General features: G+C 50.9%; 1 protein-coding gene across 1 annotated transcript; it reads left to right on the top strand.

The window, feature by feature from the left end:
• Nucleotides 1-4,376: 4,376 nt before the first annotated feature.
• CSF1R (colony stimulating factor 1 receptor) lies at nucleotides 4,377-26,169 on the top strand. The gene is made up of 21 exons (XM_067304923.1): nucleotides 4,377-4,523; nucleotides 10,008-10,253; nucleotides 11,047-11,331; nucleotides 11,888-12,024; nucleotides 12,815-12,974; nucleotides 13,869-14,058; nucleotides 15,145-15,260; nucleotides 15,538-15,658; nucleotides 16,380-16,570; nucleotides 17,182-17,294; nucleotides 19,431-19,557; nucleotides 20,045-20,149; nucleotides 20,487-20,597; nucleotides 21,059-21,221; nucleotides 21,792-21,895; nucleotides 22,032-22,150; nucleotides 22,918-23,040; nucleotides 23,170-23,281; nucleotides 23,562-23,661; nucleotides 24,332-24,437; nucleotides 24,908-26,169. The coding sequence occupies exons 1-21, from the start codon at nucleotides 4,475-4,477 to the stop codon at nucleotides 25,037-25,039; spliced, it is 2,910 nt and encodes a 969-aa protein (XP_067161024.1). The 5' UTR covers nucleotides 4,377-4,474; the 3' UTR covers nucleotides 25,040-26,169.
• The last annotated feature ends 103 nt before the right edge of the window (nucleotides 26,170-26,272 follow it).

Here is a 26,272-nt window from a genome sequence, read left to right as displayed (position 1 = left end):
GTGTCATCTCCTCCTTTGTTTGCCTAGTTTCAGCTGCTTCCACCTGCATCCACTCATATGGGTTGGGAATACAGCTTAACTGTATCATGGGTGAAGGCTAAGCATGTTAATACGCTGTGCATGACCCCAACGCTTAGCAAAAGCCAAGCTGGAAACCAGGCAGAGAGAAGCACAGTGGGGCAACAGCTGAGCCCAGGGATGTGGAAAGGAGCAGGGGCTGCGAACAGGGCGGGATCTGCCCCAGCTCTCTGGTAACAGGCCAGCCTGTGGGTCATGCTGCACTGAGTGGAGGTGAGTGGATGGAAGGACAATCAAGCTATCGGAAGATGCACCAGAAACATGTGCATCCTGAACCCCAGCGCTGGGGGCTTGCCCACTGCTGGGTCTGGGCTTGGGTCCAGGTAGGGATGTGGGTCTGCCAGGCTGGAGCAGCACGGGATCGGAGGGAGGTGTGGGAACGCCACAGCGCAGTTGATTTTTCTCCATAGTGTGATGGCTCAGGGCAGCGGGAGAGAGGGGGGCTAGCAATGGGAGCAGGGCACCAGCAGGAGTCATGGTGCACAGAGCTCCTCATGTCTGGCTCTCCTCTGAGCTGAGTTCTCCTCCCCTCCTTCTGGGAGGATCATTTACCCTCTAAAGATGAAACCCCAAAGTGCTGGCTCCCCACACTATCACCCTCTCATCCCAGGTCCTTCTGACTCTCTTCTTTCCTCCTGCTCTCCTCACCTTCCTCCTGCTACCACCCCAAAAGTGCTGCAGTTCCCCAGCCACATGGGAAACAGTCACCTCCTGGAGTCCAGCCCAAAGCTGCCTCCTCTCTGTGGCTCCGCTAAAACTGCTCCTCTCCAAAACTACCCCAGACTGCTGAGCAGAGCCGTTTGCAGCCAGCTTGGAGCTGTATGCTTGGAAAGGCTGAGGCTGCTGTACAAAGAGGATTTTGAACTGAGGCTCAAATATATTGACTTTGTCCCAATTTTCAGGCTGTGTGACGCTGCCCCAGTGCAAGTCCTGGCCAGCAGCAGTCATGCCTGTTTGCACAGGGATTCATACACCCCGGCTGCTAGAAACCCTTTGTGTACCCCAAAGGCCCAAGGCACCGGCTGCAGCAGGAGACAAGTTCAAGTCCCAGCAAGGCTTCTCTTTGCAGCATGGCCTGTCCTGAGCTCCCATCTCTGCTCCATTTCCTAAAGAGGATGTCTGCAGGCTCCCTGACCAGCTCAGGCCGATTCTTCCCAGCTTTGCTCTGAGTCACCTGGCACTGCTCAGTCGTGTCAGAGCATTTTTCTCCAGGAGCTGAATCAGCAGGGTAAAAAAATCACCTCATCTCCAGAGAGGTTGCAGCAAAGGCTTGCAGAGAAGCAGGGAGGGGAGCTTGTTAGCTCTCAGCCAAGAACCTGGCTCCCACTCATTGCCTGATCCCCATCCAGCAGGTCTTTTGCGTGTGGAGACACACTGAGAAGGAGTTGCTGGGAGGGAAATGAGTAGCTGGACCCTGCATCCTCCAGCAAGACATTTTCCCCACCTGAAACAAGTTTCTCTCCTCTTTGGTAGCAAGGACATATGATGAGACAGGCATCTTGCATAGGAGTCCAGGGAAGCATAGAAATTCAGACTGTGCCCTTGGAGACAAACATGGCCTGCTGCACCAGTCAGGCTCCCCACAGCAGGACTTTTAGCTATCTGGGTACCGACAGCTGACTCAGGACATGGCTGTTGATGCTGTGGCCAGTTGTACACAGTGCAGTGGTCCCACAGGGCTGCGACGGCCAGACCCCACTCCCACCTGGGAAACCAGTCTGGGCTCCCAGTGCTTACAACCACTCTCCCCTCCACAGCCCGCCCATGGCCAAACAGGCAGTGGGCAGGTCTCATGCCATCTCCTAGCACACCATCTTGGCCATGAGGGCCTCCACAAAAATCCTTGGGCTTCAGGCGACTCAAAGTAAGACTACAGCTCCTCTGAGAGTAATGCTGCTTCTTGCTCAGAGCTGCTTGGGCACATGGGCCCACCTGGGCAAACAGCATCAGCTGGCCATGCAAAGCAGAGGTCTTCTGCATAAAGCTGGATCTGCACAAGCCTGGCTCAGTTCTCATTACGGCTGTGTCAACCCATTCATGACAGCCTGGGGAAGAAAGCCCCGAGCAATAGCAGCTGTGCCCACCCCAATAACACTCCAGTGGCTGAGCTGCTGCTTGCAACTGCAGGATTTGGGGGTGCCACCTACAGGCAGGAAAAGACTGGCCACCAGTGAGGCAGAAAGCCCAGCAGATAGCCTGTTCCACCAGCCTGAGCATCCCCAGGTATGCCTAGCCCAGCTTAGGGACCATGTGCACTGGCTGTGACTTGTCACCTGTGGACTGCTGCCATCAGAGAGGCTCTACAAGGGGCTCCTCAAAGGCAAGAAGGGAGGCTGAGAGATTGTTTCCCTTCTCTGCTAACAACCTGTCTGGTTTAATACTTGTTCACGCTACTGAGTCAGTTCTCTCTGAGCTGGCATTTGTTCCTGGAAAAAAAAAAAACTTAAAAAGAAGAAGGAGGGAAACAAACATCCTTTAAAAAGCCCCTTTGGCTCGAAAGGAGGAAAGATAATCAGCCAGACATCTCCTGCGGCCCAGCCACTCTCCAAGCCCCCAGCTCTGGGCAGGAGCCCACCACGCTGTCTCTGCTTCATGTTCTTCTTCCCCATGTCCTGCCAGGAAAAACTGCTGAGAGGAAATCTTCTCCAGCCAAAAGCTGCCGTTTCTTCTCTCCGGACTCCTGCGCTGCTCAGCTCCCTCGTGCTCTCCAGCCACCCCTCTGGCCAAAACCTAGAGCTTTCTCCTCATTCCCATGACTCTTAGTCATCTTCAGCACAGTCAGCCATGCTCTCATCTCTTGGCACCCAAAATATTGTCTTCCCAATACCTCTCTAATTGCCCCTTTGGAGAATCCCCCAAGCCCGTTCCCCTCCAGTTTGCAGAGGCACGAGGTGGACTCCTCTGTCAGGGACTTTTGAGCTGCAAGTGCAGATTCAACAGCCACCTCTGTGCAAATGCTTCAGTAAATCCTGACTCTTTTTGTCCAAATTAGGCAGCCCATCTCCCTGACATCTCCCTGCTGAGAGCAGATGAGCAGCTGTGGCTCAGTGCAGCTAATTCAGAGTCCTGAAGTGCTCCAGGACCTCTTTCTCAGCCTGTGCTACCAGGTGGTGGTTATAAGTTCGTACCCCAGCGCTGTCATTATTGAGGTTGAACTTTTGCTGCAACGTGAGGTTAACTAGCATTGCAGCAGAGAGCAAGGGGGACCGTGCATCTCCCTTGACCTGCTAACATTTTGCTGACCTGACTGTCCCTTAGCAAGTTGTTTTGCTTCAATCCTATCCTCACCCTCAAATTTGGAAGAGGTGCAGTCCAGGAGAGGGTTAACAAAGCGCCTCATTACTGCTCCCAGGTGCCAACCAGCCTGGCAATCAGAAACCAGCTGTGAAAAGCCTCCCCACCAAAGCCAGCCCTACGAGATGGAAGAGCCCTGCAGATGTGAGGGCAGTGGGGCAGGTGGGGTGTGCTCCCTGGGGCCAGGGAGGAGGGCTCTTGGTGGAGCCTGCAGCCTGGCAGTGGCTCCCTGTCCCCTTTGATGGCTGCAGCGCTCTGGGATGGCCACGTCTCCATGTGGTGCTGGCTAGAGCAGGGCAGTGGTGTGGCCCCACGAGGCTCAGGGCCACAAGGTCCTTCTCTGCCCTGGGGTTCATGCCCTCAGTTGAAACCAAGTAATTTGTTGCCCTCGGGGGCCTTTGCCACCTGGGAGACATCCTGGGCCAAGCCTGAGGCCTCTTCATGGACCTGTTGTAGGGGAAATGAGCCCACCATGCTTCTGGACAGGTCCTCAGGGCCCAAAGCCAGCAAGAGCCACAAGGCCTGAGGTGAAATTTGTCCTGCTGAGGTAAAACTTAGTCCTCCACCACCCAGGTAGGTCCCAGCCTGGCTCTTTTCCTCCCCAAGCAGGAGGCGAGAGCGCAGCAGTGCCTGGTGGGGCTGGGTGGCTTTCACCAGGGTGAATCTGGGCGGCCCAAACCCCGGAGCGGTGGAGTGGCCCTCGGGGAGGTCTGGGGCCGAGCCCCCTCCCCACGGCAGGACCTGCAGCGGGCGCGCAGCCCCGACGGTGGGGCACCAGCAGGGCGGCGGGACGCGCTCGCCCCAGGTCCCTTCCCTGCCCCACCTCTGCGAACCGGCTTTGTCACTGGTGACGTCTCAAAACATTGCCGCCTTTTCGTTTTTTTTGTCTTCCCTCCCATTTCAAAAACGAACTCAAAATAAAAAAAGAAGTAATTTTTTAACTTGTGGTCAACTCAAAAAGGAGAAGCTCCTATCGAGAGAGCGCTGGCGACGGCGCCCGTGAGGAGAGGCGCCTGCCGCTCGAGCGGGTCTCTTCAGCTGCCCCCAGGGTCTTCGCTGCAGCCCAACTCCAAGCTGGGGAGGCGCCACCATCCCTGGGAAGATGGGCCCTGGCCTCCTGGTGCTGCTGACCGCCGCCGGCCTCTGGCACGGTAGGTCCGCGAGCCCTCCAGAGCTCCCCTGTTGCCACGTCTCTCCACAGCGGTTCTAGGATGTGGCTTGGGTTTCCCGAGGGTATTGCGTGAGCGCGGAGATATGGGAGAACCCTCTTGTCCCAGCCTGTCCTCAGGTGACATGGGGTGACAGCCCCCCCAAAAGCCTTGTCCATGCTGGGGAAGGGGGAAATGCCACGGTTTGACCAAAGGACGCTTGGCTCTCAGCTGCAAAGGGCAAAGCTGAGCTCCCAGTCGTGTCCACCCAAGCCCCAAAGCACTTGTGTGGGCCTGTGGGATGGGATGTGGCAGTCAGGCAGGCTCAAGGAGCCTTGGAGGAGGCAGATAACAGGTGAGCGGGTGAACATGCCCACTCCACTGCGGGTGCTTAGCTGCAGGGAAGAGACAATAACCAGGGCTGTAGCACTGTGCAGGGCTGGCTGCAGTGCAGGAGGAGGGAAGTGATGGAGAGAGGCTGTGTCGCTAATCCATGCTGACTCTGGATCTCAGCTGGGCTGAGGGCTCACTTTGGCTGCCTGTTTCCCTGCCAGGGGAAGGCCAAGCTGTATAGAAAGGATCTCAGCAGCAGGGAGAGAGGTGGTTTGGGTCTGGGGGTGGGTTAGGAGGAGGAAGAGATGCAGCAGAAAGTGTGCCCCAAGGGCACACTCTCTGGAAAAAAACATTTGCACAAACAGGGCAAGAGCTGGAGATGCTTCGCCTACAGGTGAGAAAAAGCTGGGAAAGACACCTCTAGAAGCCCCTTTCAATGCACTTCCTTGGTGGTAGGAGAGTGGTGTCTGAGGATTGCTGTTCTTTGGTGGTATTGGTTTGTGCAAAAGGGCTGTAGAGCCAGGTGTTAGAACCTGTGATGGAAACTGAATTCAGGCAGCCAACATGAGAAGGTGAATACAGTTGGTTTTTGAGGCCGATGAGGTGGCCAAGAGCTCATCAACCTCAAGAAAGAGTCACTAAGCCAGTTTTGAGGTTTGCAACCAAACACACAGAAATCGTCCCCTGTTCCGGGACCTGTGTCACTGATCTCACATATCAAGCACTGACAGCCTCTCAGCTCTTTTTGTCCCCCTTCCCTCCATTTTTATGCTGAGCTCAAACCCTTCAAGGGATCGTGAAAGTCTGGGAAATTCCCCCTCAAAGAGTGTAATCTGGGCAGGGGGAACATTTGGCATATAGCAGAGAGACAGTGTTTCCCTCTCGAGCCACTGCTGTGTTCATATTTTCAACTCGGGAACCTTGCATCTGTCTTGCTATTGCACTGCACAGTGTTTCTCTTCAAGCCAGATCTCCTGCATGCTCAGCTGTTTCCAGGCCTGCTGTGCTGGGAGCTGAGTTGTGAAGACTGCAGGGTTTTGTCACTGTTCTGGTTCAGGGAGTCCGGCCTGAATTCCTTGTCATGCTTGTTCTTGCTTCCAACCCCTTTCTTTCCAGCCCCTGCAGCCATTGTCAGGCTCCTGAGGAACAACTGTCTTTAGCATCTTTGGACCCAGTTTTGTTTTTTAGGTGTTGCTTTCTGATTTCCAGGTGGGACAGGACACTAGAGCATCTTTTGTGAGACTCTCACCGGCTTGACTGTTGGAGGAGGGATTTTTAACACTTTCCTATCCTGCCCCAGTCTGAACACAGGACGCAGTGTTTAATCCCTTGTACGATGTTAGCCCACTGGAGAGAGTGTTGGTGTAGGAGCAGTTGCTCCACTGGTCATCCCTGTAAAGCACTGAAGAGTGTATTTGGGTGAGCATTGGTTTGTAGAGAATATTTGTTTCTTATGGTTTTTAAGGTAATAAGGACTGGGCACCTCTGATGTATGTGTGTGAGATCATAGCAAGATCTGTCAGGATCTCCCAAAAAGTTCCCTAAGGCACCCGGGCGATGCAGGTTACCAGCCATGACATCCTCCTAAGACAGTCTGCCAGGGAGTTAAACACATGCTATTCTCAGTGTCATGGCTCTTGGCCATCTCCAGCACAAAGCCCTGGCATGCTGAGGCTGTCTAAAGCAATCTCCTCAGCCTGAAGCTAGGGTCGGAGCCTGACTCTCTTCTCCTGCCTTTTGGATTGCGGATGCATGTTCTGAGCATACCTATGGCCGATGCAGTGTGACCCTTGGGCCATACTGCCTTGGGACTTGACTTCTCACTGGGGGAAGTGTTGTGCATACAAATCTCAGCTTCAGATAAAGCAGAGGAAGGATTTGAAACCTGGGCATCCCATGTCTGTGTTCTTGGCTATCTAGAGAGGTCTTCCAGGGGGTTTTGGCATTTTTGTTGTGGATGAATCTAAGCCTCTGAGGAAGAAGCACCAAGCAGAGAGTGGCACTGGACCTGCTTCTCTCCCCCCTGGTACAGTAGGTGACTTTCTCAGGAAGGTGTCCTCATAGACCAGTTCTCCCCCTCCCTCCCCCCCCACTCCCCATCATTGTGGGGAGAGCAAGGGGAGCCCAGGCCTAATGTGGGTCCCTCCAAGGGCCAGACTCAGCCCAGCTATCCCCAGGATCAAGTCAAGGGCCTGATGACTAACCTCTGTGCAAGGTTGCTGAGCCTCCAAGTCTTATTAGCCTCCATTTCTCCTTACTTGTCATTTCCAAACCCTCAGCAGAGGAGAGTTATGTTTTGGCTGTGATCAGAGAGGCAGGGATGGAGCCTGCAGCTGTAATTAGAGGTCATGATTACACAACCCGAGTGCGGCAAAACCTTTGGCCAGCATTTACCGGCAGTGCTGAGGAAGCTGCTGAGGAGCAACAGAGAGACATCCTTGGGCTTCGTGCAAGATTGCACACTGGTCAGCAGGGAGCAAGCCTCCCCCAACAGCACCGCTTCCCCATCCTGGAGAAGGACCTCTGACTCATCTCCCAGTGCACACAAAGGAGTGGGCGCTTGGGTGGCCTTTACCTGACAGGTAGTCAGTGTCCCTGTGCTCTGTCCTGTCCATCTTCACTCCACCTGTGCAGTGCTTTTGCCATTGCTAGGAGTCTTCAGTGACTGCCTGAAGGCTGCTGGCTTCTTCACTGCAGGACATTATGTAGAATAAGTACTCTGGGACCTTTTCTGGCTGTAAGTATCTTGGGAACAGTTGGAGACTGATAACAAGGACACTAGGTGACAGCTCTTGTTTCTGTCCTATTGTTGTGGCCACACCAAGGACCAGTTATAACATGACCTTTTCCCAAGCCAGTCTGAATACAGCTCTGTGTGAAGGAAAGCTTGGCTCCCTCATCAAACCACGCTGAAGCCTTGGATATAGAAGGATAGCCAAGTGAAGAGCTGGCAAGGCAAGTGTCCAGTGATAGAGAGTAAAAGCAACAGAAATGTGTCAAGCCCTGCTAGAAAACACAGCTTAGCAAAGAGGGAGGAATGTTGCACCTCAGATATGTGGAAAATGTGGCTTTGCAAAGGATTCTGGGATATGTTTTTCTCCACTTTGGGAATAAATGAGGCTTTTCCTCTTTCCACAGACAGATAAAAACATCACAAAAAAAACCCTCAAGGAGATAAAATGTCAAACATTCCATGCTCCCAGGCTCCTTGCCCCCCGCCTCCTGCCCCAAGGCCAGCAAGTTTGATTCAGGCCTTGTTTGGGTTTCCCCGGTGCAGCTGCATCATTGTCACACACCAGCCAAGCTCTCCAGGGGCTTAAGTCTCATGCAGCTCTGCACTCCATTGCACGGAGGGAGGCCTCAGCTCAAGAATGCTTCAGAGATGCTCTTTGGGCTCTGGCATTACAACCCTGAGCAGAACTGGTAGGGCAGGACACATGTTTGTGCCTCAGCCATCCTGTTCCTCACCAAGTAAGGGCTGTGAATGGGGTGGCTGAGGATGGGTGCATGCTTCTTCTGCCAACTCTGTTAGAGGGACGGTGTCTTCTGTCCAAGGTGGCATCTGGGAACTGCCGTGCTTTAAACTGTCTTTGCTACTGCTGCCCATGCCCATAACCAGCCTTCCCTGGCTCTCTTCTCTGCAGCAGACTTGGATAGTGATGGGCTGTAACCTCAGGCCACTGCTCCCCTTCCCCTTGAGGATATGCAAGTGCAGCTGGACGAATGGTGTCATCATGGGACACTTTGCCCTTTCTCACTTCCTGACGGGTTAGGGCCTTTACGTTTGTTTGGACAACAAACGTTTCCCCCTACAACCTATAGAGCCCCTGTGAATAGAGGGCTGTCTGCAGCAGCTTGATGCACCCCAAGGCCAAATTTGGCCCTTGTTTCCACTGCTACCACCCCAGAGGAGCTCTGCTGCCTGCAGTGACCTCCTTCGCTAAGAGTGGCTGGCTGATAACTTGGGCAGATACCTTTCTTCTTACTATTATTTGAACCCTAGAGTGTGTCCCTTTAAGATGTGAGGATGGGTTAGCAACTGGGAAGAAAAGCAGAAGTGGGAGAATAGCCCTGGATAGGGGACGGAGTGGGGGTGCAGAGCCCCCCAAGCACGGATAGCCATTTGCAATGTGTTTCCTGTCCTCTGCAAAGGCCTGGCGTGGGGGTGGCGGCACCACTTCTTCCCTAGCCCCACGGCAGTGATTCATTTCTCACTTCCCCCCACCCTAAATATAGGTGGTGACTCAAAGAACTTGCTGACGCAGCAAAACAGGGAAAAAATATTTCCCTCTGACACTGAGGGCTGGAGTGGGACTCTGGTTCCCCTTTATTCAGCCAGTGGAGAAGCCATCTTCAAGGCAGAGATGGCATCAGAAATCTGGCTGGATTGCAACAGCAAGTGACAGCATAGTCTGATGTGCAGTATATAGGATTATGGCTGTGGGTTTGTGTGAACCATTTAGCTTTTATGGGCCTCAGTTTCCCATCCCTGAATATGAATAATAGTGCTGACTCTCTTCCTAATATGTTGATGGTATCTGGGAAGAAAAACAAACTGTTTGACTCTGTGATAAGGCATAAGTAGGTGTCCTTGTATCCTTCAAAATCCACTGCCCAGCAACCAAAAATGCAGGCTTCCCAAAGTACATGCACTGAACTCCTGCTCTGCAGAAGTTTTCCAGGCTGCTTCTAACTGATCATAGCACCAATACAAAAAAGAGAGCCCCATCCACTGGACTTGGCCTGAACTTCACCAAATGGCATTATCAGCTCACAAACTCCTACAGTACCTCTACTTCCACCACAAAAAGAAAACCTCGTGCAAAAAGAGGCAAAACCTAATAGGAACAATTTCCAAGCTAGCACCCGGCCTGATCAGCTCCAGATGATTGTGTTTCCTTCCACAGTGCTCTGAACATTCAGATATGTGTTCATTTCCCTTCCCTGAAATTCACTCCTTGGAGGATCAGGTCACTGTATCAGACTGGTGAGGTGGGAAATGGCTGGAGTGATGTGACACAAAAAGCCGGTTTGCATCCCAAACCCAGTTTTTTCCCCAATGCTAAGCTACTCCAGGTTCAGCAGCGTGAACTTCAGCAGAGCATCCTAAAGGATCATTTGTGCATCTTCCCTCTCTCTCTTTTTTGTTTGCAGCCTCAGCATCCCCAGTGATCAGCCCTGACATCCCTGCTCTGGTTGTCAATACGGGTGATCCGGTCACCTTGCACTGCTCGGGAGACTCCGAAGTTGAATGGTACAGCCAAAAGGATACATCCACCAACCACACCAGTAGCACACTCAGTATTCCCAAGGCCACTTACAGGGATACAGGCACCTATAAGTGTGCTTATGTCAACAGCAGCGACAAGGGCATCGCATCTGTGCATCTGTTTGTGCGAGGTAACGGTTGTTGTCTCCTCCCACACGTGCAGGAAGAATGACCTCCTTTCAGGGAGCAAAGCCATTATGCAGGTCCTCTGTATGGCTGTGGTCACATGCGTCTGGGGAGCAGTGCAGGCTCCTAGCAGGGCTGTGGCTCACCCACATACAATGGGGCCATGACTGAAGCATTAGGGTAAGGCACAAAGCACCTACATCTCCTGCAGATGTATGAGTGGCATAGACCTCTTCCTCCATTTACCTTGGCTTCTCTTCCTGAAAAACAGGGATGAAGGTCTATTTTCTGCTGTAACATGCAGTGAGATCTGGAAATCGGAGAAGAGCTGTATTCTCAGTACCCCAGATATGGGGGAGATTCATGTTAATCATGTCCCCACCATGTGAGCTGAACCCTAAATGTTCTTTTACCCCAGAAGGAGTTATGCTTGGGTAACTCCACCATGTGAGTTCACCCCTTCCCTCATACCAGGGACACTGTCCTGCATAGGGAAGGTGGAGATCTTACAAAACAAAACCAACACCATGGTTGAAGGCTGAATAGTGCTAAACATGCTTCTCTCTTGTCTGTGTGCGTTCATGACTTGCTAGCTCTGTTCTCCTCAACTGCCTTACCTGGAATTGGACTTGTCATGTAAGTTTTGCAGACTGAGTGAAGCAGGCATTAAGCAGGACTGCCCCCGACTCCCACTAGGCAGCAATGCTGGAGAGGACTTGCCTTTGCTAGAATGTCTCTCTCAGCTTTAATGCATGCTTTCTGGATACAGTTCTCTGGCCTGTCTTGTCTCCTCCACAGATCCCAATAACGTGTGGTACACTCCAACTTTCCGGATCCTCGTGACCAAAGGCAGTAATGCTGAACTCCCTTGTCTCATCACGGCCCCTGAGTACGGATCCAGTGTGACTCTGACAATGGACGATGCCTCTCGACTCTCACCACGGACCAACTATTCTTTCAGTGCAGAGAAGGGAATAACACTATACAATGTGCAACACCAGCAGAAGGGCCATTACCATTGCCAAGCAGTGATAAATGGAAAAATAAAGAAGTCATCAAGAATAAGACTGATTGTGGAAGAAGGTAAAGGGTTGGGGTTGCTACTGTCCTCAGGGGAACAGCAATAGCTCAGCTGGCCACAGTGAATAGTTAAGGAAAAGCTCCTGCCCAGAGGTAGGAAAGACCTTCTGAACCTATAATCTTTTAAAGGTCCTTAATGGAGGCAAGATACAAAATAACACCAGCTTTTGGCAAATTGTCTCCTTTAGGTGGGTCTCCGCAGGGTTCACGGTATTCCAATCATCGCAGGCACCACCATAGCACAGAGAAAAACATCCACTTGTCTCCCTGACACTCTGAAAGTCCTCAGGCCCTGATGCTCAGAACATAACCATTGCACAAGGATCCCCTTCCCTTTCAACTCGCAGCGCTGTCTGGTGCGGTCTCCCCCATCTTTACTGGCTCCCCACAGACACATGCATATGAAAAGGAGCAATGATCCCTAGGGAAGGAGAAGACCAGGGTGTAATGATTGAAGAGAAGGGAAAACGGAAGGCAGACAGTCCCTGGGGGGCCTCTAAAGCACAGGGGGTCACTGGGCCAGCTGATACTGAATCTTTCCCTGCTTGCCTTTGTGTAGCACTGGAGAAGCCTGTATCAGTGATGATGGACCCTATAGATCATGTGCGAATCGTGGGCGAACCTTTCAAAATCACTTGCAGAGTAATTGCTCCTTCCCACAAGTACAACATCAAATGGGTGGCAGCAGCAAAGACCGTAAGTTGAGTGCACAGCTTCAAGGGTGGATAGGGCCTCTCAGGACACCAGGGAGGAAGAGGACAGTAAGAACTACCACAGACCCAAGCTGGCTGCAGCAAAACTTCAAACTGCCCAGCCAAAGTAGCTATTAGAACAAGCTGTAGAAATCTTAACATGGCCATCCTTTCCTTTGGGTGACACAGGGTTAAGAAACACCTGTGTGTTGTCAGGGTCTTCCTGCAGGAGAGAAAGAAAGGGATGTTGTTTTAACTTGGTTCACTGAGCAAGTGCTGCAGTACCTACCAGCGCAACACAAAAGCCATTTCAGCACTCAGTCCCCTGAGGGCTTATAAAGCAGCAAACATGTTCAGGATGCATAGCTCCCCAGAGAAGAGAGATGGGAGAAGAAAGGGAAGGCACGTCAAAATTTCCTTTCAAATCCCTGTTGTGCTGGCTTTTAACCTCTAGAAGGTTAGCTAAGATTTGTTAGGAGTCCTTATTATGTCTGATGCCTTTATTAATCAGTGGAAATCAACATAAGATATATCTCATGTTTGAATCATGCAGTGTAAGGACAACCTACAGTCAGAAGGCTGGCAATAGCAGTAACCCTACCTGCAGTGGAATATCTGCCCTGAATACTTGCCTTTGATATGCCTCTTTGTCTCCATACAGATGGCTTTTAGTAACAGGGGCTCTATTGGTAGCCCAGAACAGATGGTGGTGGGTATATTTGATATAAATACTGTTTTGTTCCATCCTCTGCCCTTCCAAGCAAGTGCTTGATGTTCCCTCCCTGCCTTGACAGGTCAAGAGAACTAAAAAGCTTAGCTTTGAAAATGAGAACTACCTCATCAACGACATCCTGTCCATTCCAGCGGTGACAATGGAAGACAGTGGGAAATACACTTGTATAGCCAACAATTCCGCAGGATTCAAGAATGCCTCAACATCGCTTCAGGTAGTAGGTGAGTACTTCCTGAAAAGGCCAGGAGGTGTGAGCTGAATCATGCCTGGCCCTGAGTATTTGCTGCTTCTGCCACCATCTTGTTCATAGTTTGTTTGTCGGAGACACCATCCTTGCCTCTGCATGAAGGCTCACCTGAGAACTGTGCAGTTGCTAGGAAATGAACTGATCACTTCATGTCTTGAGGAGCAGGAGGACATTTTTTTGGAGTCTGGATGAAAAACCAGAGAGCCTTTTTCAATGTCTGTGTGTTTATAAACAGCTTTGAAACAAAAAAAAAATGGGGCAAGGCCATAATAAAGCCCTGGAAAGGCTGGCTAGAGAGAAGGGCAACCCATATGAGCAGAGAGTGGATCTTTGTCTCTTCTGATGACAGAGCCACATAAGAGGATTCAAGTCTACTATACACTTGTTTGTATCTCAAAACAAGGAAAATTCATCACTGCAGCTCTTAGGTTTGGGATTGCTGGTGACCCAAAGATGCTGCATACCATGGCTCAGGAGGAGGACTTGTCTGGGATGTTTCCAGGTGAGAAGCCAGGAATTTAGCTAAGGGGCAGGTCTTCTATGGATGCTCAAGAGATATAGTTTTAGCCTCATCTCTTGTTAGGATACAGTGTGTAATACCTCTTGCCCTGTGTAAGTTCTCCAGAGTTCTCCAGCTCTCCTCAAGTAGAGTGTAATCCAAGCCATCATGACAGAGAAGAAACTTTAAAGTATTTTGGCAACATGAGACATGCAGTCCGTGTAATGCCTCATTCCCTTCCGCAGTCTCCTAGCTGAGACTGCTCTTTCCAGTAATGGTTTGTTTGTGAAGCTGGTATAAGCTTGTTTCAGGTCTTTCTCTTCTCTGTGGACATGCCCGCTGATGGCCCTGCTCTCCTTCATCCTACAGAGAGAGGTTATGTGTACCTTACCCCAGTGCAAGCCACCAGCCAGGAAGTTGCCTTAGGAGAGAGTCTGAAACTCCAGGTCCTGATTGAGGCTTACCCCGCACTTCTCCGCTGGGGCTGGAAGCACACAAACCCTTTGAAGAAGTCTGGAACCACCACATTAAAGGACCAAATGATCTCTGGAAACAACTGGTATGTGCTTTTTCTGTTCTACACTAGCCATGGCATGTTTCCACGTGAGACAGCCAGACCCCATCCTACTGGCTGACAGAAAACCTTCTGGTTTTAAAGAGGGGAACTGTTTTTCCTTTCTGTCTTCCGTTTCCAGCATTATTAGGAAACCACAGTGAGCAGGCCTGATCAAGTCAAGGAGGGCACCACCTTTCTCTAACTAGACAGCCTTCTCTTTAGAAAACCTTGTGGAAGTCACTATCACATTTGTGTTCTGGTTGTTCAAGTTTGCCCTCTCCCAGCAGGAAGAAATTGCAGGGGTGGGTGCGCGGGATGAAAAACTGAATTCCTGCACTGCCCCTCAGACCTGTGCTACACTGTGCAGTCTAGGGAGCCCATGCACCAACAGGCACTTGCATGCTCCATGTCAAGGGAGGCCAGAGACACCACTAGGAGGTTATGATAGGTACTGACCTAAAGGGAGTACACGGCGATGCCCTTCCAAAGTCTACAGTCAGCCCAGGCCAAAAGGAGACTGAAAGAAAGAGAATCGTCCCATTTGTTGGGGAGTTTTGGCAATTCCCCTTTCATTTTCTCAGAAACCCAAAATAATCCACAAGAGGAACTGTGGCACTCAGCAAGCAGGATGGCTTTAGAGCCAATACTCATTTGCATTGGGGTCTGAGAGCTGTGCTGGGGGCACTGGGGACCATTGACTTGGTGGGCTAAGGGATAGAGGACTAAGTCGTTCTCTCAAGGAGGACCAGCATCCTCTGGCCCTTTCCAGGCAGTGATTTACATGTTAAACTCTCTTCCTGAGCAGCCACCTACCTGTAGCCTTTCAGAAGTGTGGTGCACTCTGTGGCAAAAGGCCTTTCCTCCAAGGGGGAGCTTTTCAGCAGCCAGTAGGATCAGACCCTCCTTGCTTCCCCTGAGGAAGGAGGCAGCAGTTTCCCCCCACGGTCTGGAGGTAGTGCTGGGAAGTGTTCGCCTGCCCCAGGGTACAGGCAACAGTTGCATTTTGCAGAGCCCAGAGCAGACTGCATGAGTGCTTGAGTTTCCTTAGCACAGCTTTCCTCATGGTGCTTATTCTCTCTGTGGGAGCAGGTATAACAACACGCTCTTCCTGAATCGCCTGCAGGAAGGGGAGAGCGGTCTCTATACATTTTATGCCCTAAACAATGAGACCAACACGTCGGTTACCTTCAGCATCTCTGTGAAATGTAAGTGCTCTGCATTTACCCTTCCTTCATCCTGCCTGCCCTGGGTTTACTGCCCAGCAGGCAATGAGCATGGCTGAAGTATCAGGGCACTGGGCAGTTTCCAGCCCAGTGCCCACAAGAGATACAACCAGACTGCATCTGGGCCCTGACCCAAACCCATACATAGCGTGGGGGTTCCTATGTTTTATTGTTGATCACATGGAAGGTGAATCAGAGCACAGGGAATGTGCTCTTCCTCTGGTCGTAGTACCCACTGCCTCTCTGCCTTCCCCAACAGCCCCTCCAAGGGTCTGCTACGTCAGAGTGCCAGCCAATGACTCCAGCATCCTTCACTGCATGGCCATCGGCTACCCTGCCCCACGCATTGAGTGGTATCGATGCCCCATTCATTCTGACAGGTAAGAAACACCCTGGAGCCTGGGCCAAGCAGCACCTCCAACATCAAGGTATGCACTTGCCTTTGCAGTGCTGGCATTTGCCGAGCTGCACCACATTCCAGCAAAGGCTTGCTTGCAGGCAATGCAGCAGAGCCTGTCCAGTAACAGCACCAGGGACTTAGTCCTGCTGAAGAAAGATGTTCTCAGGGACTATCCACAGTGAGGGGGCTGATACTACTACAAAAGTTCTGAACATGAAGTGTTCAGCTACTTGTGATTCATGTTTTCCTAATGCTTTTCCAAGGAATATGCGAGTCCCTTTGAGAAGTGCCCTGGCATAGGTTGCTGTAGAGCTGTATTCTGGTTGGTCCTAGCCATCTTTCAGGGACCTCCTAGAAGACCCCATAGGTTCAAGGCTCTACAAAGCACTGGCTTCCTGAGCTGTGGTGTGATGGAGGCTGGTGCGGCCCTGGACAGGGAGCTATTGTGTCTCAGTACGAGCCCTGTTCGAGGAGGGGCCAGAACATAGCTGTAGCCGCATAAAACCCTGTCAAAGCTGTGTGTCAATAAAGGGCCTTGATGTTCAGGGAAAGCCTTTATTTGGGAAGAGTGCACCACGTTTCATAGAGATGAAGCCCTAATTCCCAGTGTCTCCTGTCTAGTCTGATACAAGCACCAGTTCTCTCATGAGGAACTACGCAGCAGAGAGACACTCATTCTCTCCTGCACGGTGTCTCTGCAGGTACAATGAGGACTATATGTTGCTTCTGAATGACTCCAGCCCCCAGGTGGTGAACATACTGCCCTTCCGAGAGGTGGAAGTGGAGAGCATCCTCCCATTCCAGGAGCTGGGTGCCAACTTCACCTTCTGCTGTGTGGCCATTAACAGAGAGGGGAATGCCTCTGACATGCTTCACTCTGTCACCATCACCAGTAAGATAAAAACTGGTAGCTTTTTGCAGGGAGGATATAGGCTTTTGGGGGCCCATCTTCCTGCGTGTACATCCTCACTACCTTGCAAGAGAGGTGGAATAGATTCCATGGCCCCTCTCTACTCATGGTGGGGAGGCTGGGGCATTTGCCACTCCTAGGAGTCGATTGGGAATTGCTGGCTGGGCAGAGACTGGTGCCAAAGGCTGTGCTGTGCCATGAACACCCTGTAATTGCAGGACTTGGCACCATGTGCTCAGCACAGCCAGCTATTGCTCAGCCCACTGGAGACTGGAGGTTGCATCTTTTGATAACTCTGTTCTTGCTGCAGAGGTCTTGGTCCCCAGTCAGCCCAACCTGCACCTATTCTGACCTGGTGCTGTTCGTGTGGGGATTATGGCGAAGGGGGGGAGCTGGCACGGCATTGGGTTTTATGTTAAGAGCTACGGGGATTCAAGGGAAGTTGTTATGGGTGTCTCTGAGGCCAGTGCTGGGTTTTGTTGCATATGGGGGAAGCCTAATCCAGATGAACAGATGGGTAAAATGCTCCCAAAGATTGTGCATTAGGAGTGAAACAGGAGCAGTTTCTCACCCCTGTTTCTTTGCTCCTTCAGGAAATATCATGGGCCCCCCAAACAAGCTCTTCAGCCCCATTCTCTCCACCTGCATGGGCACATCGGTCCTGCTGCTCCTCCTACTCCTCTTCCTCCTCTACAAGTACAACCAGGTCAGACTCCCTGTTGTGTAGCAAGGGCTGTAGGCCCTGCCAGACCTCAGAGACCACACTGCCTGGGCTGACAGCCACAGGCAGCAAGCATTCAGCTTGGAGGTACCAGGCAAGATGAGCCAAGCTACCTCCCTCATTCCCAGCTGCCTCCCAAGCCCCTCATGAGTTTCCTGCTGCCAGGCAAAGCCCATTAGCCACCAAACCCAGTGTGTGAACACCTTTCCTTCCTCCAGTCCCTGAGGCTTGCAGGCCAGAGCTCACTGCAGGTGTTGTTCAGAGCCAGAGAAAGGTGCTTGCTCTGTGCTGTCAGATGCAGTCTTGCTCTGATCAACATGAATCCGCAGACTGAGTTTAGGGGAAAAAAGAGGGTTATGCAATTGCTTCTACTCCCTGCTTTATAAAAAGCTGTCTCCATGGGGAAACAGGCTGATGTCAGAAGGCAGTTGTCTCCAGGAAGATTTGGTCACTATTTTTACACAAGAACTTGCCCCATTTTCTCTGCAAGATTCCTTTTCAGCATTTGGATTCCTTCTTGGTTGTTTCTGCAAACTGCACCAGTCAATAGCCCCCTCCACTTCATCAGTGGATGAAAATCTCCTGTTTTTCAGTTCTCGCTTTGGCACACTCCTCTCCCATCAAGGCTGTTAAGTTTTACAGCAGAGCTCTGAAGTGCCTGGTTGTCACAAGATGCAGCAGAGCACTCTCCCAGACAAGGACCTACAGCTTTGCAGGAAGAGCTGTCTTTGTTTCCAAGAAACCTCTGCCCCAGCTGGAGAGATCTTCCCTTGTGGGAGCAGATCTGGCCAGTAGTCCAGAGAGAAAGGGATGAATGGACATGTGAGCACAGCTCCAAAGAAATAGCCCCTAGGAAGGCTTTGCAAGCCCAAGGGAAACAGGACATGCTTATAAGGAATCCTGTGCCACCCATGGGCTTCTTGAGCCATGGCTGATTGGTGCCTTGTTAGGTGACTTGTCAAACAGAAAGCAGCAATGCTCACCCTCTTGGAGCAGGCAACAGCAAATACACCCAGTGCATGTAGCATTGTTTATGACCTCTACTGGAAACTGCTTCTTGGAGCATCACAGCTGTGTCTTTGTTGGACAGCCTGGATGGGCACAGGTGTTTAACCCTTAAGAAAAGGGAAAAGGGGCAGTGTCTAGGAGAAAATAGAAACAGATGCTTTTCAACAAACTGCAGGAGATCTGTTTGCTCCGGGCTTTGTCCCTTGCTCCTCAGCTAACCCAGCTATGGGCATCTAGCCGCAGGCTGCATCCTTCTCCACAACTATCCAGGGGAAGTGGTGAGGAGACACATTTCCGCACACACCTCCCAGTAGTTGCAACCTAGCGTGATTCATTGCAGTCCGGCTCACTCCACCCCCACTTCCCCATGCCTGCTCCGATGGGCCTGAGACCCTTGGTGACACCCTGAGGTGCAGGTCTTTGCCTGTCTCTGTGGACTGAAGCAAATGCTGCACACAGTGTTCTCATGCCAAGCTGCTTCACTTCCTTTCTCTGCATTTGTGCCCCCAGGGTGACTCCCTAGCCCTCCCAACATGATGACACCCAGCCCAAGCTAGCAGCTGTCTCTGCCCACAGGCTTCAGCACTGCTTCTCCCTGTACTCGCCTGTTTACTTCTGCCATGAGATTCGTGGAAAAGAGAAGAAATTCTTACTTCTCTTTCTCCATTTCTTTTTTTCCCCGTAAGGGAAGCTGGGCTGGGCCAGCTCCACTGGTCTGCTGTGCTCAGCAACCCAGAGTGCCTGGGCAGGAGGCACAGCTGGGAGATCTCCCTTCAGCACCAGCTGGGCACTGATCAGTCATTGGTCGGGGAGGGACAGGCTGTTTCTCCCAACACTGCTGTTCCAAATGAGGCCAACAGGCTTCTTTGCTAGATGAAAGAGGCAAGAGGGCCTCCCTTGATCATGGATCAGGGGATTTTGCAACAGCAAGGGAACTGGCCTGTCCAGACCCAGCATCTCTTGCTCAGCGCAGATTCAAAGCAAGAAATGTTTGATGGGCTGAAATCCAGGTCTCCCCTCTGTGCTTGCAGGGTGAGCACTAGAGTGTGTGCTGGGACAGGGGAGCCCTCAGGACTGGAGGAACATTGAATAACTGGAGTCTCTTCCTTACAGAAACCCAAGTACCAGGTGCGGTGGAAGATCATTGAGGCTTGTGAAGGGAATAACTACATCTTCATTGACCCCACTCAGCTGCCGTACAATGAGAAATGGGAGTTCCCCAGGAATAATCTCCAGTTTGGTAAGAAACCTTCCTCACTGCTTACATGGTGGCAGGCAGCTCACCACAGAACTGAAATGCTCCAAGGGACAGAGTCAAAGCAACTAGGCAACATCCAAAACTGCATCCAGACATTGGAGCAACAGCCTCAGCTGGGCCCTGCTGCCTTCTTCCACCCAGGATGGCAAATGCTAGGGTACAACCTCCCTCTAGCCCTCCTTTGCTCCAAGAAAGGTTGAGAGGATTCCATCCCTCCTGTTGTATCTGGCTTTGTTCCTCATGCATAGCACTAGCGAGCCCATGTTTGGACATTTCTTCCTTCAAATGGTCTTTGCACACAGTAGAATTCCCCTTAGATGTACCAGCTTCTGAGCAAAGGTTGCTCACGTGTCATCTTGCCTGGGCTCAGCAGGAGTCTACCCATCAGACCTCCTCAAAGTTGTGTACTGCAAAACTACTCAATTCCTTTTTAGCAAGCACCTTATAAGCACATCTTTTTCTTCTGCAGGAAAAACTCTTGGAGCTGGAGCCTTTGGAAAAGTAGTAGAAGCCACCGCTTTTGGGCTGGGCAAAGAAGATTCGGTCCTTAAAGTGGCTGTGAAGATGCTGAAGTGTAAGCCCAGAGCAGCTTGCAAAGGCTGATATCCCCCAAGCTTCTTCAGGCACAATGTAGGGTGTGTTTGCCACATCCACTGGTGCTTCTAGGCTGTAACACCTACTTTTTTTAAACATTTCTGTGACAAGTCCTGGGTGCTGAAGTCACATGGCTACCATTGTTTGTGGACATATATGGCCAGAGACACAGGCAGAGGACACGCATTCCCCTCTGAGTCTCTGTCCTCCCTTTGTTCCATCTCTGTCTCTACCTTTTCTGTCCTCCCCCATCATCTTCTTCTCTGCCTAGTCCCTCACCCACTCCTTCACACAATCCTTCTCCTTTTGGCTTCCAGCATCAGCAGACACAGATGAGCAGGAGGCTCTCATGTCTGAGCTGAAGATCATGAGTCACTTGGGACACCACGAGAACATTGTTAACCTGCTGGGAGCATGTACCCATGGAGGTAGGATCCCACAGCCTGCTCCTCCAAGACTGTTAACTCTCTTCAGTCTCACAAGGGAGAGGTACCTGATGAGCCCATTGGTCTTTTCTGATCCTGTAACTCTGCAAGGGTCTATGGGAAACTATCTAAACACTGAATATTTTCCTCAACACTACTCCCTTCACAAATAGGTGGTTTAAAGGGGCTTAGATGCCTGAGACAGACAAACACACTGACTGATGCTTATCCCAAAGAAGCAGGAACTTTCCCCATAGAAACCCCCATGTACTTCAAGGTGGAAGTGATGGTCCTCAGCACCAGCTTGGCAGGGCTGGCCATTTCAAGACGTGCTGGCATGCAGTATGGATTCTGCTGCCCCTCCTGCCTCCACCCTGCCCTGGCCACCTCCAGCCCCACACTGGAGTCCCTACCCTCAGGGAAAACAGTCACTTCTTAATGAATCCCTTCTGCCTCTCTCCCAGGCCCAATTCTCGTCATCACTGAGTACTGTCGCTATGGAGATCTGCTGAATTTCTTGCGGAAGAAAGCTGAATCCATAATTATCCAGGACTCGACTCTGGACACCTCTCTGGACAGCACTGCTGACTACAAAAACATCGACCTGGAGAAGAAGTACATCCGCAGGTAAGAGCAGAGCTCGGGTAGCCGCAGGGCCCAGCAATGCAGGGTCTGGGTACTTACTGAAAGAAGTGTGCAGAGAGCTATGCTACGGTGGGAGGTGAAGGCCGGAGGTCTGGGGATTTGTAAAACTCCAGGATGTAAAAGCCACTGAGAATGTATATGTTTAGACAAATTTTTCAAAGAGCTTTTCACCGCAGCTGGTGAGATACCTGCAATAAATCCAGGTTTCAATCCAGTTTGCCCTCCTGCAGTCTGGAATCAAAACTACTTGGCTTCCTACACTGTTGGGCACACAAGTTTTGCAGGAAAGAGGCTGAGCACTCGCCATCAGCCAAGAGCCATCTCTTTACAAAAGGGGAGCAGTATTTGGAGCCCCCATACCACAAAGCCACCTAGGTTACCTTTCTGAATCAGCCTCATCATTGACTTTCCCTCTGCCCTTCAGCCTCTAGCTAAGCCACTTTCCTCAGGCAGGGATGTGGTTTCTCCAATCAGTGGATATGGAGAAGGGCAGAAGGTGCTGCCATAGGGTTGCTAACAGCCTGCCTCTGTCTCTGTTGCTCTCTGACTCAGTGACAGCGGCTTTGCAAGTCAGGGTTTGGAAACATATGTTGAAATGAGGCCTGTGTCGTCGTCATCATCATCTTCAGCGTCATCAGATTCTGCACAAGCCAGGGGTGAGTTAAAAGTCCACTTCTGTTTTTTCATGATTTATTCATTCTGGTTGTCCTGTTTGGTTGAATTCTGGGATATAGCATAGCCTGCATTATTCACCAGGCTTGCAGGGACTCAAAGTTTCTCTTTGAATTTCAGGGAAAAGCTCAGAGGAAGAAGAAGGAACCAGGGAAGACCTCCGTCCCCTCAATCTCGCTGATTTGTTACAGTTCTCCAGCCAAGTGGCCCAGGGCATGGCATTCCTCGCATCAAAGAATGTGAGTGCTGAAAGGATGACTTCCCCCAGTACCCCAGCTGGGAAACCTCAGTCCAGCCAGCAGAGACCAGCCACCACATCTGCATAAGAGTCACGATGGTTTCAGATGGGGTGGCTAAACCCAAGCAAGCTGCTGCTGGAGATGGGCCTTTCTCCTCCACCTGCTAGGTTCTTTAATCTTTGTCTGGGCTCAGACATGCTGGGCCACTGCGAGCAGCGTTTCCTTCCGAGCTGCCTCCCACAGGCTCTAGGCAGGCCATCGCAGCAGGGCAGCATTAAGTGGGGGAACTCAGGGCTGTGCATCGTGCCAGTCTCCCCCCTTTCTCCCCAGCTTTCACACAAGGTCAAGAACCTTGGTGCAAAGCTGTCTAGCACTGCCAGCCTCCCTGCTGCTCTGGGGATAAGGAACGGAAAGTGGCTGTTGAGCTCACTGCCCAAGCTAGCTCCTTTGAAGTATGCCAGAGGGCAACCATATGATTGTATCAGAAATGGGAACAGTGCAAACAGCCACTGGTTCTGAGCCACCCTCCGCAGGGAAGCTGAAGGCCATATGAGTTACTGAAGGACATGGTATGAAATGTCACAGTGTCTCACCCTTTGAAGTGGTTGAAAGGAGAGAGCCCTTACTCCTTGTATGTGGCACGGTGCCTCTTTCAAGGCCTTTTATCCTGTAAGTATTGTTATGGTGACAGGCCTAGGTCGTAGGAGATCAGCTGGCACTGCCACAGGGCATGAGCTGGGGTCTCAGTTGCACTCTTTTCTCCCTAGTGCATCCATCGTGACTTAGCAGCCAGGAACGTGCTTGTGTCAGATGGACGGGTAGCCAAGATCTGCGACTTCGGCCTGGCCCGTGACATCATGAATGACTCAAACTATGTTGTAAAAGGCAATGTAAGTGTTTGAAATGGGGACAGGAGAAGGTACAAGGAGCAAGGGTGGGGGTGAGGTTGGAGAGGGAAGGACAAGGCGTAGCATAAGCTGCAAGCTTGTCCCAGACTGGACACCTCTTTGCTCTTTCAGGCACGCCTGCCCGTGAAGTGGATGGCCCCAGAAAGCATCTTTGACTGCATTTACACAGTGCAAAGTGACGTGTGGTCTTATGGCATCCTTCTTTGGGAGATTTTCTCCCTTGGTAAGAAAGAAGGGAGCTTGCAACCCTCTTTTGGTTTCCATTAGCACTACCCTAATGTTGTTCTTTGCATAAAAGTTTCCAAGGATTTATCAGGGCTATAAAATAAAGCTCCCAGAGGGGCAATTAAAAGTTCTGAGTTCCTCAGAAATCTATGAGGAAGAGTAGCACTGGCTCAAGTGATGCTCCAGGCTACCTCCTCCCACCCACCAAGGTACATGTTAGACTAAGGGTTTGTTAAAGCCGCTGATCTGAGCACTGTCTTGGCTCGTCACCACTACAGGTAAAAGCCCATATCCTGGCATGGTGGTAAACAGCAAGTTCTACAACATGGTGAAGCAGGGATACCAGATGGCCAGACCTGACTTTGCTCCCTTGGAAATGTGAGTGGATGTGCTAAACTGCAAACAATGGGTGAAAGGGTGGCTGGAGCCACTTCATGGAAAATGGGCAGGGAGCCCACTGGGAGATTGTCACAGGTCTGCCTGCAGTTCCCAAGCAAGCCCCAGGGCAGGAGTGTCTCCCCTTGAGGGTCAGACTGAATCATACCAAGTTGCCTCCTTAAGGGAAGAAATAAGACCTGCGACAGTCAGCTACCATGCTCTGCCCAGTATTTCCCCTGTCAATGCGAGTTCTCCCTGCTTCTCATTCATAATCTCCCCACTCAAATTTGGCACTCCTTTTTCAGCCCTCTACTTTTTTACCCTGGGAATGTGAGAAAACAAGTCTGAGTAGTCTAAGGCAAAGGAGCAAGTTTTAACTTAAAGAAAAAATTACTGGAGGCATAAAGTCTCTTGCAGACACATCAGGGGCTTGGAGAAGGAGTTTGCTGTATGTTCTCCTGTACTCCCCCTCCCCTAGAGCACTGCACATATACTGACCACAGGTGTTATAGACAGGAAAACAGAGAAGATAAGCAGCTGCACAGTGTCACATGCCCAAACTACAGTGTATGACTCTGGTTAGGCTGCAGGGAAGAGCCTGGGGCTGCTGACTCTCCAGCAGTTTTAGGCCAGCTCAATGCAGCTGCCCTGTCCCCATTTGACCCTGCAGATACAGCATCATGCAGGCATGCTGGAGCCTGGAGCCCACACAGAGACCTACCTTTGACCAGATCTGCTGCTTCATTCAGAAAGAACTGGAGGTGCAAAAGGAGCAGGTGAGAAGCTTGAGAGAGGAGGAAGGGGAAGGAGGAGGGGGCACATTCCCCCACACAACCATACTCCTGGACAATTTTCCTGGTGACATCCCATACCTTTAATGGATGGGCACAGTCTAGCGTTGGTGAAAAATGCAGAGGCACCCAGATTTCCCCATGCTGAAGGGGAAAATCACCCCCCACAGTGACCAAAGGGGACTGGATGCAGTAATATGGATACTTCACAGCAGCTATATGGGTAGCAATATGGCTCCTGCCACTGCAGCCCTGCCCACATCTCCCTGAATTTGGTATGCAATTGGACAAAAGACGCTCTGCCTTGTGAATAGACATCTTGCAGCTCCACAAAAGCCGTGGACACAGCGCAGGGTAGTCTTAAGTTAACATCCCCAGCTGGTCATCTGTGCAGGGATAGAGAAGTCTTCCACCACTGAAGGGACTGAAACACACTTCGGCTTTTTGCTTTCAAGGACTATACAAACCTCCCCTCCACTGCTGAAGAAGACAGTGGTTGCGATACCTCTGGCTGCTGTGAGGAGTCCTGCGAGCAAGAGGAAAGTGGCCAGCCCCTTCTCAAGAGTAACAACTATCAGTTCTGTTAGCTGCTACCATCACCTCGGAGTGACGGGTGACCTCAGGTGATCATCACTTTCCAGCCGTGCAGCTCCACGTTCATATCACACAGCATTCATATGATGGGTCGTTTGTTTGGGGTTTTTTTTAAATACAAATTACAGCCAAGTAACACATTTCCAAAGGTCACTCACCAGCACACACTTGAACCCTTGTGTTTCATATATGGGTGCATGCACACAGACATGAGCAAGCCTTGAAACAAATCATGAGGGGTGAAGAAGTGAGAAACTGCCTCACACCAGAAGCAGCTCTCTTCCTTGGCAGTCCTACTCTCTTCCCTCTGACAGTCAGTCACTGGATGTTGCAGAGCGTGGGTTTAGATACAGTTAAAGCTTCTACCTTGCATCAAAAATGCATTAACCTCTAGATTTCTTCATGCAATCTGCTTCTCTGCAGCTGATGCTTCTGCAGGGATTGTTTGGGTGAAATGGGACAACCTAAGGGTTATGTGAACTTGTATGTGCCCCAGTAACTGGGCAGAGGGGCAGTTATTTCTCAGGTAAAATACAGAAGTGACCAGTACTCTTTCAAATGGGCACTGAACACAATCCCAACCCAGGAAAGAATGGCAGCTTAAACAGATCCAGAACTGATTACCATAATACATATCCTACAAAACCTTTGAACTCTTAAACATGTAGCAATTCACTGCCTTTCTCATAATTATAGACATACTCTTGTATATATTTTCTTTGGTTTGTTTTGATAATACAGTTGAGGTCATTTTTTTCATAAGCTAGCTAGGGCCTAATGCCCTTAAACTTCTTCAGGGTTACTAATGTCACAGCCACCAGGTCCTGTGCAGCTAGCAGATGAGGTAGCTAATGAACTTAGCTTCAATTGACTTGGTTGGTAAAGGATTAGCATTACAGGTACAAGCACTGACACAGCTTAGGCAAACTATGACAAGACAGAATTACTGTACAACATGTGGCCTTTACCAGACTGTGGGCAATTTTGTTGTGGGCCACTTCTGATTATATTACACCTCTGTGTTTATGCTAATGCCAAGTGATTGATTCCTCCTTACTAAATAAAAAGCTAATGTATTTCTATCTGTCAGCATTATAAAGAATAAAGTAACAAAGCAAGTCTTTCCCATGGCTTTAAGGATTGTTCTCAGAGGGGAAACGATCAGAGCAAGGGTGACACACTGACCCATCCTATCACACTCCACCACTCTGATCCGATCCTCAGAC

This window comes from Apteryx mantelli, chromosome 14, assembly GCF_036417845.1.
Source record: "Apteryx mantelli isolate bAptMan1 chromosome 14, bAptMan1.hap1, whole genome shotgun sequence".
NCBI lineage: Eukaryota > Metazoa > Chordata > Aves > Apterygiformes > Apterygidae > Apteryx > Apteryx mantelli.
The sequence above is the reverse complement of the archived record's forward strand: the minus strand, read 5'-3'. Positions and strand labels throughout refer to the sequence as shown.

Excerpts from the sequence above, each read along its gene's own strand:
- CSF1R (XM_067304923.1), top strand. The coding sequence starts at position 4,475 with ATGGGCCCTGGCCTCCTGGTGCTGCTGACCGCCGCCGGCCTCTGGCAC. Across the intron at positions 21,896-22,031 it reads AGATTCTGCACAAGCCAGGG|GGAAAAGCTCAGAGGAAGAA; the intron begins GTGAGTTAAAAG and ends TTTGAATTTCAG. Across the intron at positions 23,041-23,169 it reads ACTATGTTGTAAAAGGCAAT|GCACGCCTGCCCGTGAAGTG; the intron begins GTAAGTGTTTGA and ends TTGCTCTTTCAG.